Below are 13037 nucleotides of genomic sequence, written 5' to 3'. Positions count from 1 at the left end.
CTGGTGCTAGCAATATCTGCTCAGTCCCTAACACCGCCCAGCATGTACTGGTGCTGAATATTGATGAAACTCAGATCTCATTACCATATAGCACAATATGTTCCTTGCCTATAGATTCCTTCCAAAAAAAACACTCAACCCTGAGATGCAAAATGAGGATCCAGGTCAAGAAGAGGAAGCTCTGGAGCTCGCCAGCTCCTGCCTGGTTTTGTTAACTGCAGGGACGGGAAGTGCCTGCCGAGAACGGGTGGGTGAGACAAGCAGGTGGGACAAGCGCCGTCAGTGCCAGGAACACGTTCCCCCACCTGCACCTCCTGGTCGTGTCAGGAGATCCGAGAGCTGCCGGCGTCTATTCCCCCTTCCAGCTGCAGCAACCGGGAGAAATTCTGTCCCAAACCCGCAGCTCCTGGGGCTGATGGCTACCGCCGCCCTACCCGATGCGATGCCTCCCAAAGCCCGGGGTGGGGCGGGGCCGGGCCGCAGCTGGCGGAGGGCGGAGAGCCCCTCCCGCCCCGCCCCCGGTGCCGCCGCGGGAAGAAGCGGTCGGTGCCGGCGCCGGGAGGGGTGCTACACACCGAGTCAAGTCCGCCGAAGCGCTCGGCGTGAGTGCGGGGCTGGGGTGCCGCTGCTCCGGGCGGGGCTCGGCCGGGCCGGGCCCGGTTCGGGCTCTGGCTCTGCTCCGGTCCCGGTGTGCTGCTGGTTCTTGACTGTGCACAGCCCCTCCGGTGTGGTTGGGCGCAGGGGCTCTGCTGCGGGGTCTCGCTGTCTGGGGCTGGAGCAGGACCGCATCGGTGTCGGTCCCGCCGCACCCTGGCTCGGTGCTCTGCTTCTCCCGTGCTGCCTCCTGCGCCCCGTTCTGCCCCGCGCTCTGTGGCTGGGTGTGCTTTGCAGTGCACGGCTATGGGGGGCCTTGGGGGCTCCTTCTGGGGGCGTGCGCTGTGGGGCTGTGTCACGGAGCTGGTGCGGGGCACCTCCGTGTCCTGCTCTTGGTGGTGGCTTCTCCGTGACTGAGTGTTCAAGGTCAGGCTGGACAGAATTGAGTGCAGCTTGCTGTGGTGGGAGATGTGGTTGTCCATGGCAGGGGATTTGGAACCAGACGATTATTATGAGCCTCTTCCAGCCTTAATCGGTCTGTGAATGCTTAACGCACTTTTTGCTGGTGTGTGCAATTCAGGGTCCGTTTATTTGGGGAATCCACAGGGTGTCTCAACAAGTGTTTTGGGTCTTTCAAGAATTAAGGTAGGAACCTCCAAGAAAGACTTACAAGCTTCCAGGGCAGGAGCTGTGTTTCTTTTTTCTCAGGCATTACCTTGGGGATCCCAAGTAGTGATGATCACCTTCATGTACAACTTTATATCCAGTTAAAAACAGTGGGAGGCTGAGCATGAGTTTTCTGTTTTGGAGACCTTGTGAGCAAGCTGAGGAATTGGGAAAGGCTGAATAAATACTTGTGATGGCCTTGTTAGAGACGAAGATATTGGTTTGGAGCAGTGTGGGCTGCAGGGCTGCTGGTGGGAAACTGTTCTCCTGGCACAGCAGTGCCTGCAGCAAAGCAAACCTGTGCTCCCTCTGGAGGGGGGCCATTAAGGAGGGACTAAAATGAAAGTGTCTGGTGGAGAAAGGCTCTTTCTGTCTTCTGGGAAACTGAACTCCATTTTATTTCTGTTGGTTTTCAAGCATTAAAAGATGTCTATGGTGTGTCACTCTGCTCCATGGGTGTGTGCAGCTTGCCTCAGCTCAGCTTTTGCACCAGCATTGAAATGTCCCTGAAAAATTTGGGAACTGCAGTATCTTTGCAGCTTCCCAGGCTGCTGGGAAGCTGCTTCCCAGGCTGCTTGCACTGCTGTGGTAGAGCCAGCCCCAGCATGGGTCTGTGGTTGCTACGTGGGATCTGAAACCTGTGCCCTGAAGCCTTGGGTCTGTCTTCCTCCACAGCTGAGCTTTTTGGTTGATCATGAACGCTAGTGGCCCAGGCTATCCATTAGCCTCTCTTTATGTGGGAGACCTCCACCCAGATGTGACTGAAGCCATGCTCTATGAGAAGTTCTCACCTGCTGGGCCCATCATGTCCATCAGAGTCTGCCGGGATGTTGCTACACGCCGGTCACTGGGCTATGCCTACATAAACTTCCAGCAGCCTGTGGATGGTATGTGCCAATTAACACAGCCCCAAGGAGCTGCCTTGCAGTACAGGCTTGGGGTCTGCAGCAGATGGAAGGGCAGTGGTGGAAAAGGGAGGGCACTTGTGTGAGTGGGTGGATCAGCTGTTGGGTCTTGGGCAGTACTGTTTAGTGGTGGTTGTAGCTAAACCCAGTCTACTCTTAGGTGGTGACCCATCCCACTCCCATCCCTTTTTAGGGACTGGGAGAGGATACAGTGGCTAGGCTTTGAGCTTGGGGGTGGGGGGAAAGAAGCTTCTCCATAAGTTGATGAAGAAGGCCACCAAAATCCCTTCTGCCCTTTCCTGGGGCAGCCAGCTGCCCAGTAGATCACAGCATGAGGTGCAGCCCCTCTCCTGGCAGGCATTGCACTGACATACTGCTGTAACCTAAAGGTGTTTCATGCTGGAGTGAGGCAGATGAGATGGGAAGGTGTTGGGTTAGTTGCCCTGGAGACCAAGATCCTTACTGGGTAAATGAGTTGGGCATCTGCCATCCTGTGAGAGTCAGACATGCTTTGGAGAAGGGGAAAAATAAATTAAAAAGGAAGGAGTGGTGTGGCTGGATGAGAAGAGAGCAGCTCCTGCTGGCCCTGCTGCCCTGTAAGGCAGAACTGCCAGCCTCATTTAGGTTAATGAGTCCCTGTGCCTGTCTCAGCTGTTGTAGGACATGAAGGGGATCTGTCTTGGCTACCCTCTTTACTCCTCCTGTCTTTGCTTCTTTGCCAGCTGAGCGAGCCCTGGACACCATGAACTTTGAAGTGATCAAGGGCCGTCCCATCCGCATCATGTGGTCCCAGCGGGACCCTGGGCTCCGAAAGTCAGGGGTTGGAAACATCTTCATCAAGAACCTGGATGACTCCATTGATAACAAAGCTCTGTATGACACATTCTCTGCCTTTGGAAACATCTTGTCCTGCAAGGTACATGCTCTCATGGGTCCTGCAGGAGAGGGCTTGCTGCAGAGATGCCCTGGGTTCTTGGCAGCATGCCCCAGCCAGCTGAAATTCACTTTCTTATTTCCTTCTTCCCATGAAGTTTCCTCTGAATTCCCACCTGCTTTGAAGCCAAAAGACCCTGCTGTGTTTCACTTGGGAATGTGGACTTTCCCTTCTTCCCTGTCCTTGCACAGAATTGTTGTGTGCTGTTCTGTCAGAGCTCAGTGCACTGATGGCACAACCACTTGGGCATCATATAAAGTACTGGGTGCTGGCAGGCAACCACCTTGGCCTCAGCAGGGCATCTGGCCCCGGTCAGTCACAGGGCATAGAGCTGACTTGCTGCCAGCACCTCAGTACAGCACAGCTGGAGTGGGAGGAGTGGGATGTCAGGGAGGGAAAATTCCCCTGGAAAATGGCAATAGGTTTTCCTGTGACTTGCTTGTGCAAGTGTAGAGAAACCCAGTGTCTGACTCTTTCCTCCTCCTGGCTCTGCATTCATAGGTGGTTTGTGATGAGAATGGATCTCGTGGCTATGGCTTTGTTCACTTTGAGACTCATGAGGCAGCAGCTCGGGCCATTGACACCATGAATGGGATGCTGCTCAATGACAGGAAGGTGTAAGTGCTGGAGAGCAGAGTGTTTCCTGGCTCTGCCCTTGCCTTGGTGCATGCTCAGGAGCAAACCCCTGCCCTGCTTGGGTTGCCACCTCCTGCTGCTCTGTTTTATCTTCTTTTCCCATCCTTTCCTGCTGGGCACGGCTCTGCTGTGCTGTGTTGAGTCACTCCTGGTTGATGCTGGCGGAAGCATGATAGTGGTTTGGAGAAGTTCCTGATGGCAGGGAGGGAGTTCAGCCCCAGGCTGTGTGGTGTTGCTGAGGCAGTGTAACTAGTGCCCACAAAGCAGGGCTGGTCCTTGATCCCAGCTGTCAGCATCAGATAGTCTGGGCAGGAATAGTGTTTGTTGTTCTTCAGTTCTCTGCTGACATTCCATCACCTTACTCTCTTCAGCTCTCTCTGGTGCAGAGGCAAGCAGCTGCCCAAAAAGGGCTTGGAGACACCTTGGAATAAGACAGCTGGCACATGGTGGCAACCTTTGGCCTCTTTTGTGGTTTGCTGTGCTGTCTTCCCCAGGATGTGTCTGTGCCATGTGTTACCAGCCTCTCCATTTCAGTAGTGCCAAGTAGGGTCTTGGGAGGGGAACAGCAAAGTGGAACATGCTGCAGTTGGTGGATGTGAAACACAGGGTGGGTTTATGGGTGAGCAAAGCATGGCCTGAGGTGCTGGCATCTCTCTTGGCCTTTACTGATATAGGTGAGCCTGTGTCCAGCTTCTCTCTGCAGGGGACACAGGGGCTCAGGTCCCTTTCCTTGCTGCCCGCAGGTTTGTTGGCCATTTCAAATCCCGCAAGGAGCGTGAGGCCGAGTTCGGGGCTCGGGCAATGGAGTTCACCAACGTCTACATCAAAAACTTTGGGGATGACATGGATGATGAGAGGCTGCGGGCAATCTTCTCCAGGTTTGGTGAGTGCAGCTGCTGAAGGCAAACCTCTGCTTCTGAAAACATGGGCTTGGGGCAGTGGTAAGGAAAGTCAGGGAGAGTGGTTGACTGAAATACTGAGCCCCTCCTCTTGGTGGGACTTGACTTGCTTAAAACCACCTCTCTGAAGGGCCTGAGTGGCTTAAATTATCAGGACATTGTGTGCTTTCCTGCTGTGATACTGTGATGATTTGGTTTGGATGCTGTCCTGTAAAAAAACCAAACCAACCAACCAAAAACCCCATCCACAAAACAAAAACCAAAAAGCTTTTACTTTCCTGGGCTACAAAAGTGGAAATTTTTGGTTGATGAGTTTTGGGGCTTTTTTTCCAGTTGTCTCAAAGCCAGTGTGCTACCTGGGTGTAGGAGCCCTGGGAACAAGAGGTACTGAGTCTGAACTGAAAGCACAAAGGGCTTTTTAGTTTAGCCCGTAACTGGAGGATGCCTCTTTGACAGGGTGTAGGTGTTGCATCAACCCATGGACCATACTGTCCATGCTTGGCCAGGGTTAGCTCTGGTGATTTGTGAATACCCCTCCATACAAACCCAGTACCTGTGTTCATATGTAAAGGAGATGAGAACTTCTGACCACAGGAACTTGCTGTGCTGCCTGGAGAAACCAAAAAAGCTAAGAGCAGTCCAGGGTGGGAGGAGTTGCCTTCACCATACACATAGACTCCCATTTCTGCCTCATCGTGGTGATTCCACTGTGTCCTCCTGTTTGGATCTTCCATACTGTCATAGCCATCCAATCTCCTTGCTGGACTGGCATCTCGTGGTGGCTCCTGAGCATGGTGCTGTATGCCAGCAGCACTCCCTTGGTGGGCACCTTTCTTCAAATGATACTTTGCTTTTGCAGGAAAGACTCTAAGTGTCAAAGTCATGATGGACAGCACTGGCCGCTCCAAGGGCTTTGGGTTTGTCAACTTTGAGAAGCACGAAGAAGCCCAGAAGGCAAGCAGTTCCTCGCTGCCCATCTGCTGTCTCAGCCCTGAGCTTGCACCCTGCTCATCTTCTCACCTCTCCTCTGGGGGAACTTCACCAGCTTCATGCTTGCCTGGGGTGTCTGGGTGGGCAGGACCTGGGAAAGGGGAGCAGAGCTTCTTCCCTGCCCTTGTGATGGGGCTGGAATGGAGTGGTGGGTGCACAGCAGGGATGTGGCTGCCAGCTTCTCTCTTCTGAGAGCCCTTCCTTCCATGGCAGGCAGTGGCTGACATGAACGGGAAGGAGATCAATGGCCGCATGGTGTATGTGGGCCGGGCCCAGAAGCGGCTGGAGCGCCAGAGTGAGCTGAAGAGGAAGTTTGAGCAGCTCAAGCAGGAACGAGTGAGCAAATACCAGGTAAAGGGAGAGCAGGATGCCCCTTCCAAGAGGTCTGCACCAGGGACATGCCCTGAGCATCCAGGGACTTCTCAGCACAGGGCTCTCCAGAGCAGATCAGGGTGGTGGGTCCCTTCTGTAATGGAAGACCTGCACAGGGGTCTAGTTGCTGCCTGGTAATGTCCTGTGAAGCGGTGCTGGGGGAGAAGAGAAAAATCTAAACCCAGGATGATGTTGGCAGGTGAGCAAACAGATCTGCTCTTTTCCAACAATTTAAATACTAGCCTGGAAATGAAGGAGCTTCCTGAGGTCTTAGAGCAGCTTCATAACAGTGGTCTGGGTACCCTCTTCACTAAGTGTCTTGCCTATGAGTGGAGCTCATGTGTGATCCTGGCTCTTCTCCACATTGCTGGTCCTGTGGCAGCTTTGGAAAGGATGTCTGAAATGTTGCAACCTCCATCTGAGCTGCTGGTGAAGGACATGTCCAGCTTGAAAATCTGCTGCAAACTTTGGGAGCCCAGCAGCCAAACTGCTTTTTTTGCCTGTTTGCAGGGGGTCAACCTGTATGTGAAGAACCTGGATGATGGGATAGATGATGAGAGGCTGAGGAAGGAGTTTTCTCCCTATGGCACTATCACTAGTGCCAAGGTGAGGCACCAGGCCTGTCACTGGGGCTCTGGGGCTGGCCAGCTGGTGTGCTCAGTGCTGGGAAATGGATCAGGATTATCATGCTGTTGAGTCATGGTTCCCTGCTGATGGCTTGGATCTCAAGCCAAGTGTGAAGGACATGCCACTTGTACCCAATGCTGTCCTCAGGAGCTTCCTGACCTCAGCAAATATTTGGTAGCCTTACTGAGTTACCCCAGCCCTGGTGAGGAGCAGGGTATGGGACCTTAAAGCCACATAATTGAGTATTGCACAGCTGCTCTGCAGTTTTGGAACCAAAGTCACACTGACACAAGTGGAAGTGACCCATGAGCCACTTTGCTCTGGGGAAAGCAGGGTGACAAGCTGGCATTTGGCCTTTTGGAAAACTATAAACATGTCAGTCTTGCCACCCAGACTGGTGTCAACCTTCTCAAAGGCTGCATGCCTGAGTGCAGAAGGATGGTTTAGCTTTAAGGTCAGCTGCCTGTAACCTGACAGATGTAGGGGACAGATATTGCCTGGCCCTTAGGCAGGGCATGGTGTCCTGCTGATCCCCAGCATTCGTTGGTTTCTGTGGCATTAAGCACTGGAGCATTGCTGTCCCATGGTCTGGGGCACAGGTCCCCTGGAAAGCCACAGGCCACAGAGCTTGGGCTGGCACAAACTGCCATTTCATTTCCCAAACCTACCGGATAAACCTCTCCATGGTGCCCCAGAGGTGCAGCCCCATCTGTCCCACAAGGACAAGGGGGCTGCAATGGGCTGCTGGGAGCCACAGTAAGGTGCCTGCGGGTGGTGGGTCCCAGGTACTTCCCCACTGTGCCACACATTTTGTGAGTGCTGCAGTGATCTGTGGACTTAGCTGTCTTGTTCTAATCCAATTTTAGGTGATGACAGAGGGTGGCCACAGCAAAGGGTTTGGCTTTGTATGTTTTTCCTCTCCAGAAGAGGCCACCAAGGCTGTGACAGAAATGAATGGGAGGATCGTCAGTACTAAGCCTCTCTACGTTGCACTTGCTCAAAGGAAAGAGGAGCGGAAAGCCATCCTCACCAACCAGTACATGCAGAGATTAGCCACCATGAGGGCCCTGCCTGGCCCTCTGCTGGGCTCCTTCCAGCCCCCCCCGGGGTACTTCCTGCCCCCAATCCCCCCGGTGAGTCTCTGCCCCCAAACTCCTTACACTGGGACCTCAGTTTGCCCTTGCTGCCAGAGTGGGGTGGCCATAAGGCTCGGAAGCACGTCTTGTTGTGCAGACCCACACACGCGCTGGGGTGGGATCAGTGGGGCTGGTGGGATCGGCTCTGGGCTTCTTTGTAAGCAGCAAGGCTTGCCAAAGGGGTTGAGTGGGGGTGTTCTAGGCAGTGGGCTGGGGATTTAGTAGCTGCTGACTGCTTCTCAGAGGAGGGAACTGAGGAGTTTGAGAGGGTGTGAGCATAGAGCACAAGTCTGATGATGAAATGAGGGAAAGGAAAAGGGTGACAGAGGTGCAGAAGCTTGTGAGGAGGAGATAAGTGGAGATGAAAATGGACACGCAGGCAGCAGGGCTGGAGGCTGATCTTTCAAGTGCTCTGGCGTGCTGCAAGAGGTGGTTTTGGCTTGTCTGTCCATGTGCAGCAGCCACTGAGTTAGACTGGCTCACTTCAGCTCCCAAGTCACCTGTAGATGACATGTTCTTTCCTAGCCACAAACCAGAGCAGCCTTCTACGCCCCCAGCCCAGTGGTCCCAGTCCGTCCTGCTACTCGCTGGAGTGCGCAGCCCTCGCGGCCTCCCCGTGAGTCAGCCTGTCCCTCCCTGGGGCTCCAGGCTTGAGCTGGGCTTGGTGAGGGGCTGAGGGTATCTAAAAGCAGCACAAAGCCCGTGGCCACAGGGTGCTGTTGCCTGGAGAAGTATGTGTGGGTTTGGTGCAGGGGTCGTGGTGTTGGGCACCAGGGGATATGTTAAGGTTGACCTCAGAGGTGAGGTGTTTCTGGGCTTTTCCCTGGTGCTCCCCACCACATCTTCCACAACTCTGCTACTGAGAAGCTGTACTGATCATGCTCCATCTCTGCCACAGCATATCCTTCATCTACCCCCATCCTGAGGGCTCCTGCACCACCCCGGCGCCTGCTGTCCAACATCAGCACCATGAGACAAGCCTCTACCCAGGTGCCCCGTGTGCCCCACCAGGCCCAGAGAGTGGGTGAGTGGGGGAAGGACCCAGCTTTAGTGGCTGCACATTGGCAAGGGTGCTTGCTGTGAGCTTGTGCCTGCCTCTGAAGATGGATCACTTGTGGAGGAGTCCAGATAGTGACCTTCCATGTGATGGGGCTGGTCAATGTCTGCAGTAGATAAGTGTCACTTCTGGGGTAGTTTGTATTCTTTCAGGTGATGGGACAGGTCTCTGATCTGCAGATGGGTCTTGCTGGCAGCTGCTCCTTGAGTGTATGTTCATTAAAGATGATGATGATGCAGCCAGAGCACTGTAAGCTTAGTGTTTGGATTGAGATGGAGATTGCGAAGGGACCTCTTGGGCAGAAGCAGAGGTTCTTGCTGGCTGTGGCTGAACTGATGCCCAAGACTAAGCCTCCAGTAAAAAACATCTGTGTTAGATATGTTTGGAGCTGTGACCTGAGAACCAGACCTTGCTGACATCTACAGTGCCTGGCTGTCCCAGGATGTCCTCTCCACCTTGCTGGCTGTGCTCTTGGTGGGGTGGTGACCAAGCTGCTGTCCTGCCCCAGAGTGCTTCAACCCCATTTCTGTCCCATCACCCCTCTGCCTGAAGAGGCGGCTCACAGCACAGCCCCTGTTGAGGCTCCTCTGTAGACAAGCTTTGAAGAGGTGCTGAAGTAGCACAGGGTGAATGTTTCCCTCCCAGTGAGATGGTGAAGGTCTGATATCCCCCAAAACATAGGACTGTTTGGTGGGACCATATCTACTTGCAACCATCCCAACTTCATGTAATTTGTTCCAAGGTCATCTTCAGTGTTGAGTGCTTATTGCTGGAGTGAGCAGAGGGACAGGAGGGAACCCAGGAGTTCCACCTAAACATAAGGAAAAAATTCTTTGGTGTGAGGGTGCTGGAGCCCTGGAGCAGACTGCTCAGAGAGGTTGTGGAGTCTCCTTTTCTGCTAAACCTTCCTGGACCCTGGTCCCGAACAAGCTGCTGTGGGTGACCCCTGCAGGCAGGATGACAGTGCCCTGCCGGTCTTGGGGAAGCTGCCTTTGACCTGGGGGCTGCTTTAAGTCCCTGAGGATCCCTCTGGTTGAGCACACTGTCCTTGTGCCTGCAGCCTCCTTGGCACAGATACCTGTTTAATGGATTCCTTCTTACAGACGTTCCCATCCCTATTGCAGTCAACATCGGGACACAAACGGTCAGTGCCCGGGTGCCCTCCTCGCCCACCCTGCCACGGGGACCCCCCCAGTACAAGTACTCCTCCACCATCAGGAATGCCCAGCACATAGGACACATGCCCCCCATGGTGGCCTCACAGGTAACTGATTCCCAGGCACTGCACCACGTGTGAGCCCTAGCCCTGCTCTGGACTAATGTGACTGCTGACCCCAGGCATCCCCCTGGCTCTGGCTAGTGCTACAGGGGACTTTTCTGGGGGCTGTTGGGCTAATTGGGGCTATGGATCCAGCAGTCATGCAGCTGGGATGCTAGGCAATGCTGGAGTCTGCATCAGCCTCCCAGAAAGGTCAAATACTCCCCTACAGTTGGGGACCAGCACAATTCCTGCAAGCTAGGGAACTCAGGCATTGCTACCAGCCTTTGACTGTGGCTCTCCTCTGGTTTACCTCCAGGTGGGAGAACCTGCTGTGCATGTCCAGGGGCAGGAGCCACTGACAGCATCCATGCTCGCAGCAGCCCCCCCTCAGGAGCAGAAGCAAATGATAGGTGGGTGTCACAGCTGCCCTGCTGGTAGAGGCTGGGCTTTGGGTGTGGGGATTTGCATCCACCGGGGAAAACTTAGCAGCCAGGAGAAGCTGTAATGCCTTTGTGGGATTACTATTCAATAAAAAAATGCCCAGGCTGGGTTGAAAGGGCTTGGAAGCAGCAAAGCCACTCCCTGTCTGCATTGTCTGCCTGGCAGTGAGACAAGTGTCTGGTGGAGCTCTACAGGAGAAGCAGAGCCCCATGCTGCCCCGCTGCTCCTGGTCATCCACAATGCTCCAGAGCTCTGAGCTATCCTGCACCACTGCTTTTGGGCTCTGAGCAGCAGTTTGGTGACCACAGGGCTTGGGGTCAGCCCCACTATTATGTTCCTTGTGCTTTGGGCGCTGTCTGATGTCCACTGCCCTGCTCCCACAGCAGGTCACTGCTGCTGTCTGCCTTCACCCAGCAGCTCACCTGCTAGCAGACACTGGTGCTGTGACATGCTAGAGTAGGTTTTCGTGTGAGCAGTGTTTTTTTTCCACCACCATCCCCACCCCTGTGTCCCTTTTCAGTTGAAAGGACAGAGCTGGGTGGGCAGGAGGGCTTGTACTGGGTGTGAAAATGCTGGAGATCTTGCACAGGGCTGATGTCTTTCCTGGTGTCTGGAGCAGGTGAGCGCCTTTACCCTCTCATCCTCTCGATGCATCCATCACTGGCTGGCAAGATCACTGGGATGCTGCTGGAGATAGACAACTCTGAGCTGCTGCTGCTCCTGGAGTCTCCTGACTCCCTGCGCTCCAAGGTAGGAGGCACTCAGTGCCCTAGCAAGCCACATCCCAGAAGGCTGACTACCTGCTGCTGCAAGGGAGGTGATCATGGCCCAGAAGATGGCCAGGGACATTGGTAGCCACTAGAAGAGCAAATAGCTGCTCTTTTTGAAGTGAAAATTGAGCAGAAAGGCCCCTGGGTTGATGGCACCCAGTGGTCAGCAAAAAAAGCTCAGAGCAGCTTCCTGGAGGCACAGGCCAAGCTCTGAGAGGAGTTTGGAGGTAGCTAGGAAGTGAGAGGAGAAAGGCAGGGTGGGTGTCACTCCCCAGAAGGAGATGGACAGTTGCTTTTCCTCAGATTATAAACCAGACAAAAGTTGCCTCTCTGCAGCTTTTCATGTTTCCTCCTTAATCCTGGTGAATGTTTGGTTTTGCTTCCCATTAGAGCAGTTGCAGCAAACTGATTACACCTCCTTGGAGACAGGATTTGTTTCCACCTTTTCACTGATCTTTTCTTGGTTCTGCTGGGTGCTCTCAGACAACTTCACCTACAGAGAAGTCCAATTTCTCTGGGAAGTCCTGACTCCTACAGAAAGGGAGAAATGCCCTAGCATTTCCCAAGGGAAGACACAGAAGAGGTCTTTAGGCTGATCCTGTGGAAGCAGCAGGCTTGGATTTTGGAATTATTATTCAAGTCCCTGACCTCTTGGAAGTGGCCTGGAATGTTGCATTTTGTGTGCTGTGCTCTTACACTGGAGCAACTCAACCTCTCCTTGCCCTGTGCTCTGTTGCCAGATCGAGGAGGCAGTGGCTGTTCTCCAGGCACACCAGGTCACAGAGACATCACACAAGGGCAGTGCTGTGACATTCCTGCAGTGATCCTGGGTATGTGCAAGGAGCTGTCATAGGTCTTGGCATGGCTGTGGGTGCGCTCAGGGTTTCTGTGTTCTGGCTCTGAAACTGGGGATTTGGTTTCTTGTCCAGCCCAAGTCTGATGAGAAACTAAACTATCTCTGACTATAGTATTCCACTTCTTAAACTGCATTCTCCATTTTCCAGACTTAATTGTGCTGCAGAGAGCTGGTTCTGTGTGGGTTTGTTGGGGGGTTTTGGGTTTTGTTTTATTCTTGGGGGTCTCTTTTCCTGTTCCTGTTGGTGAGGGCAATGACTGTACAACCAGATAGGAAGGTAGGAAAGGACCTATTTTTTCTGTAGGTCTAGTGGAAACCAGCACAATCTTTCCTGGGACTGCCCAGTGCTTTTGCAGACCTCTATCAGTATATCCTCCATATAATGTTAGCAGCCCTGCATTCTCCTGGGCTGGGCCAGGAGAGCTGCCCCTGCTGCTGAGACTAGGACAGATGCATTGGCAAATGAGTCAGACTCTAATGTAACTCTCTGAAGATTTTCTTGGCTTGTGATCTCAAGGAAATAATGTTAAAACAAGTTGAGGTGAATTTCACCTTGTGTGGAAGAAGTTCTTCCTCTAGCAGCTGACAAAATGCATGTGTGGGTTCTGTTTCTTGTAGACTTTGAGCCCCGAGAGCAGTGCCTGTGAAGAACAGCAGCAGCAATCCCACTGTGCCCTGCAATGACCCTGGCTCATCTTCAATGCCCCATCCTGATGTTTGTGTGTATTCTAAGCCTCCTACACTTGTACCAGAAAATATTCCCACATTGGTTTTTGTTTTGTCTTTCTCACTATTGACAGCACCCTGTAAAATGTAGTGTGGAACCCAGGCTGGTTCAGTTACCCAGGGAATTGCCAAGTGAGTTTGTTGGGTTCTGTAGCTTTATTTGTTCC

The 13037-nt window shown here is 53.5% G+C and overlaps 1 protein-coding gene across 2 annotated transcripts; it reads left to right on the top strand.

Moving 5' to 3' along the window:
• Positions 1-570: 570 nt before the first annotated feature.
• Positions 571-13037, top strand: LOC137447134 (embryonic polyadenylate-binding protein-like). 2 transcript variants are annotated; one of them, XM_068150394.1, is made up of 16 exons: positions 571-602; positions 1936-2147; positions 2888-3081; positions 3601-3716; positions 4479-4618; positions 5494-5588; positions 5838-5975; positions 6507-6602; positions 7490-7756; positions 8285-8375; positions 8658-8783; positions 9941-10080; positions 10394-10487; positions 11138-11268; positions 12029-12118; positions 12763-13037. In XM_068150394.1, the coding sequence occupies exons 2-15, from the start codon at positions 1955-1957 to the stop codon at positions 12110-12112; spliced, it is 1905 nt and encodes a 634-aa protein (XP_068006495.1). In that variant the 5' UTR covers positions 571-602; positions 1936-1954; the 3' UTR covers positions 12113-12118; positions 12763-13037. The 2 variants fall into 2 exon arrangements, with proteins under 2 accessions (XP_068006495.1, XP_068006494.1); XM_068150393.1 differs by having other exon boundaries at positions 9920-10080.

Source organism: Melanerpes formicivorus, unplaced genomic scaffold (genome assembly GCF_026170545.1).
Source record: "Melanerpes formicivorus ecotype bairdi unplaced genomic scaffold, bMelFor1.0.p_v2 SCAF_19, whole genome shotgun sequence".
In the NCBI taxonomy this organism is placed as follows: Eukaryota; Metazoa; Chordata; class Aves; order Piciformes; family Picidae; genus Melanerpes; species Melanerpes formicivorus.
The sequence above is the reverse complement of the archived record's forward strand: the minus strand, read 5'-3'. Positions and strand labels throughout refer to the sequence as shown.

Bases quoted from the DNA above. Each gene is read 5' to 3' on its own strand.
- LOC137447134 (XM_068150393.1), top strand. From the start codon at position 1,955: ATGAACGCTAGTGGCCCAGGCTATCCATTAGCCTCTCTTTATGTGGGA. The intron at 5,589-5,837 runs GCAAGCAGTTCC...CTTCCATGGCAG, and splicing joins AGCACGAAGAAGCCCAGAAG to GCAGTGGCTGACATGAACGG. The intron at 8,376-8,657 runs GTGAGTCAGCCT...TCTCTGCCACAG, and splicing joins GCAGCCCTCGCGGCCTCCCC to CATATCCTTCATCTACCCCC.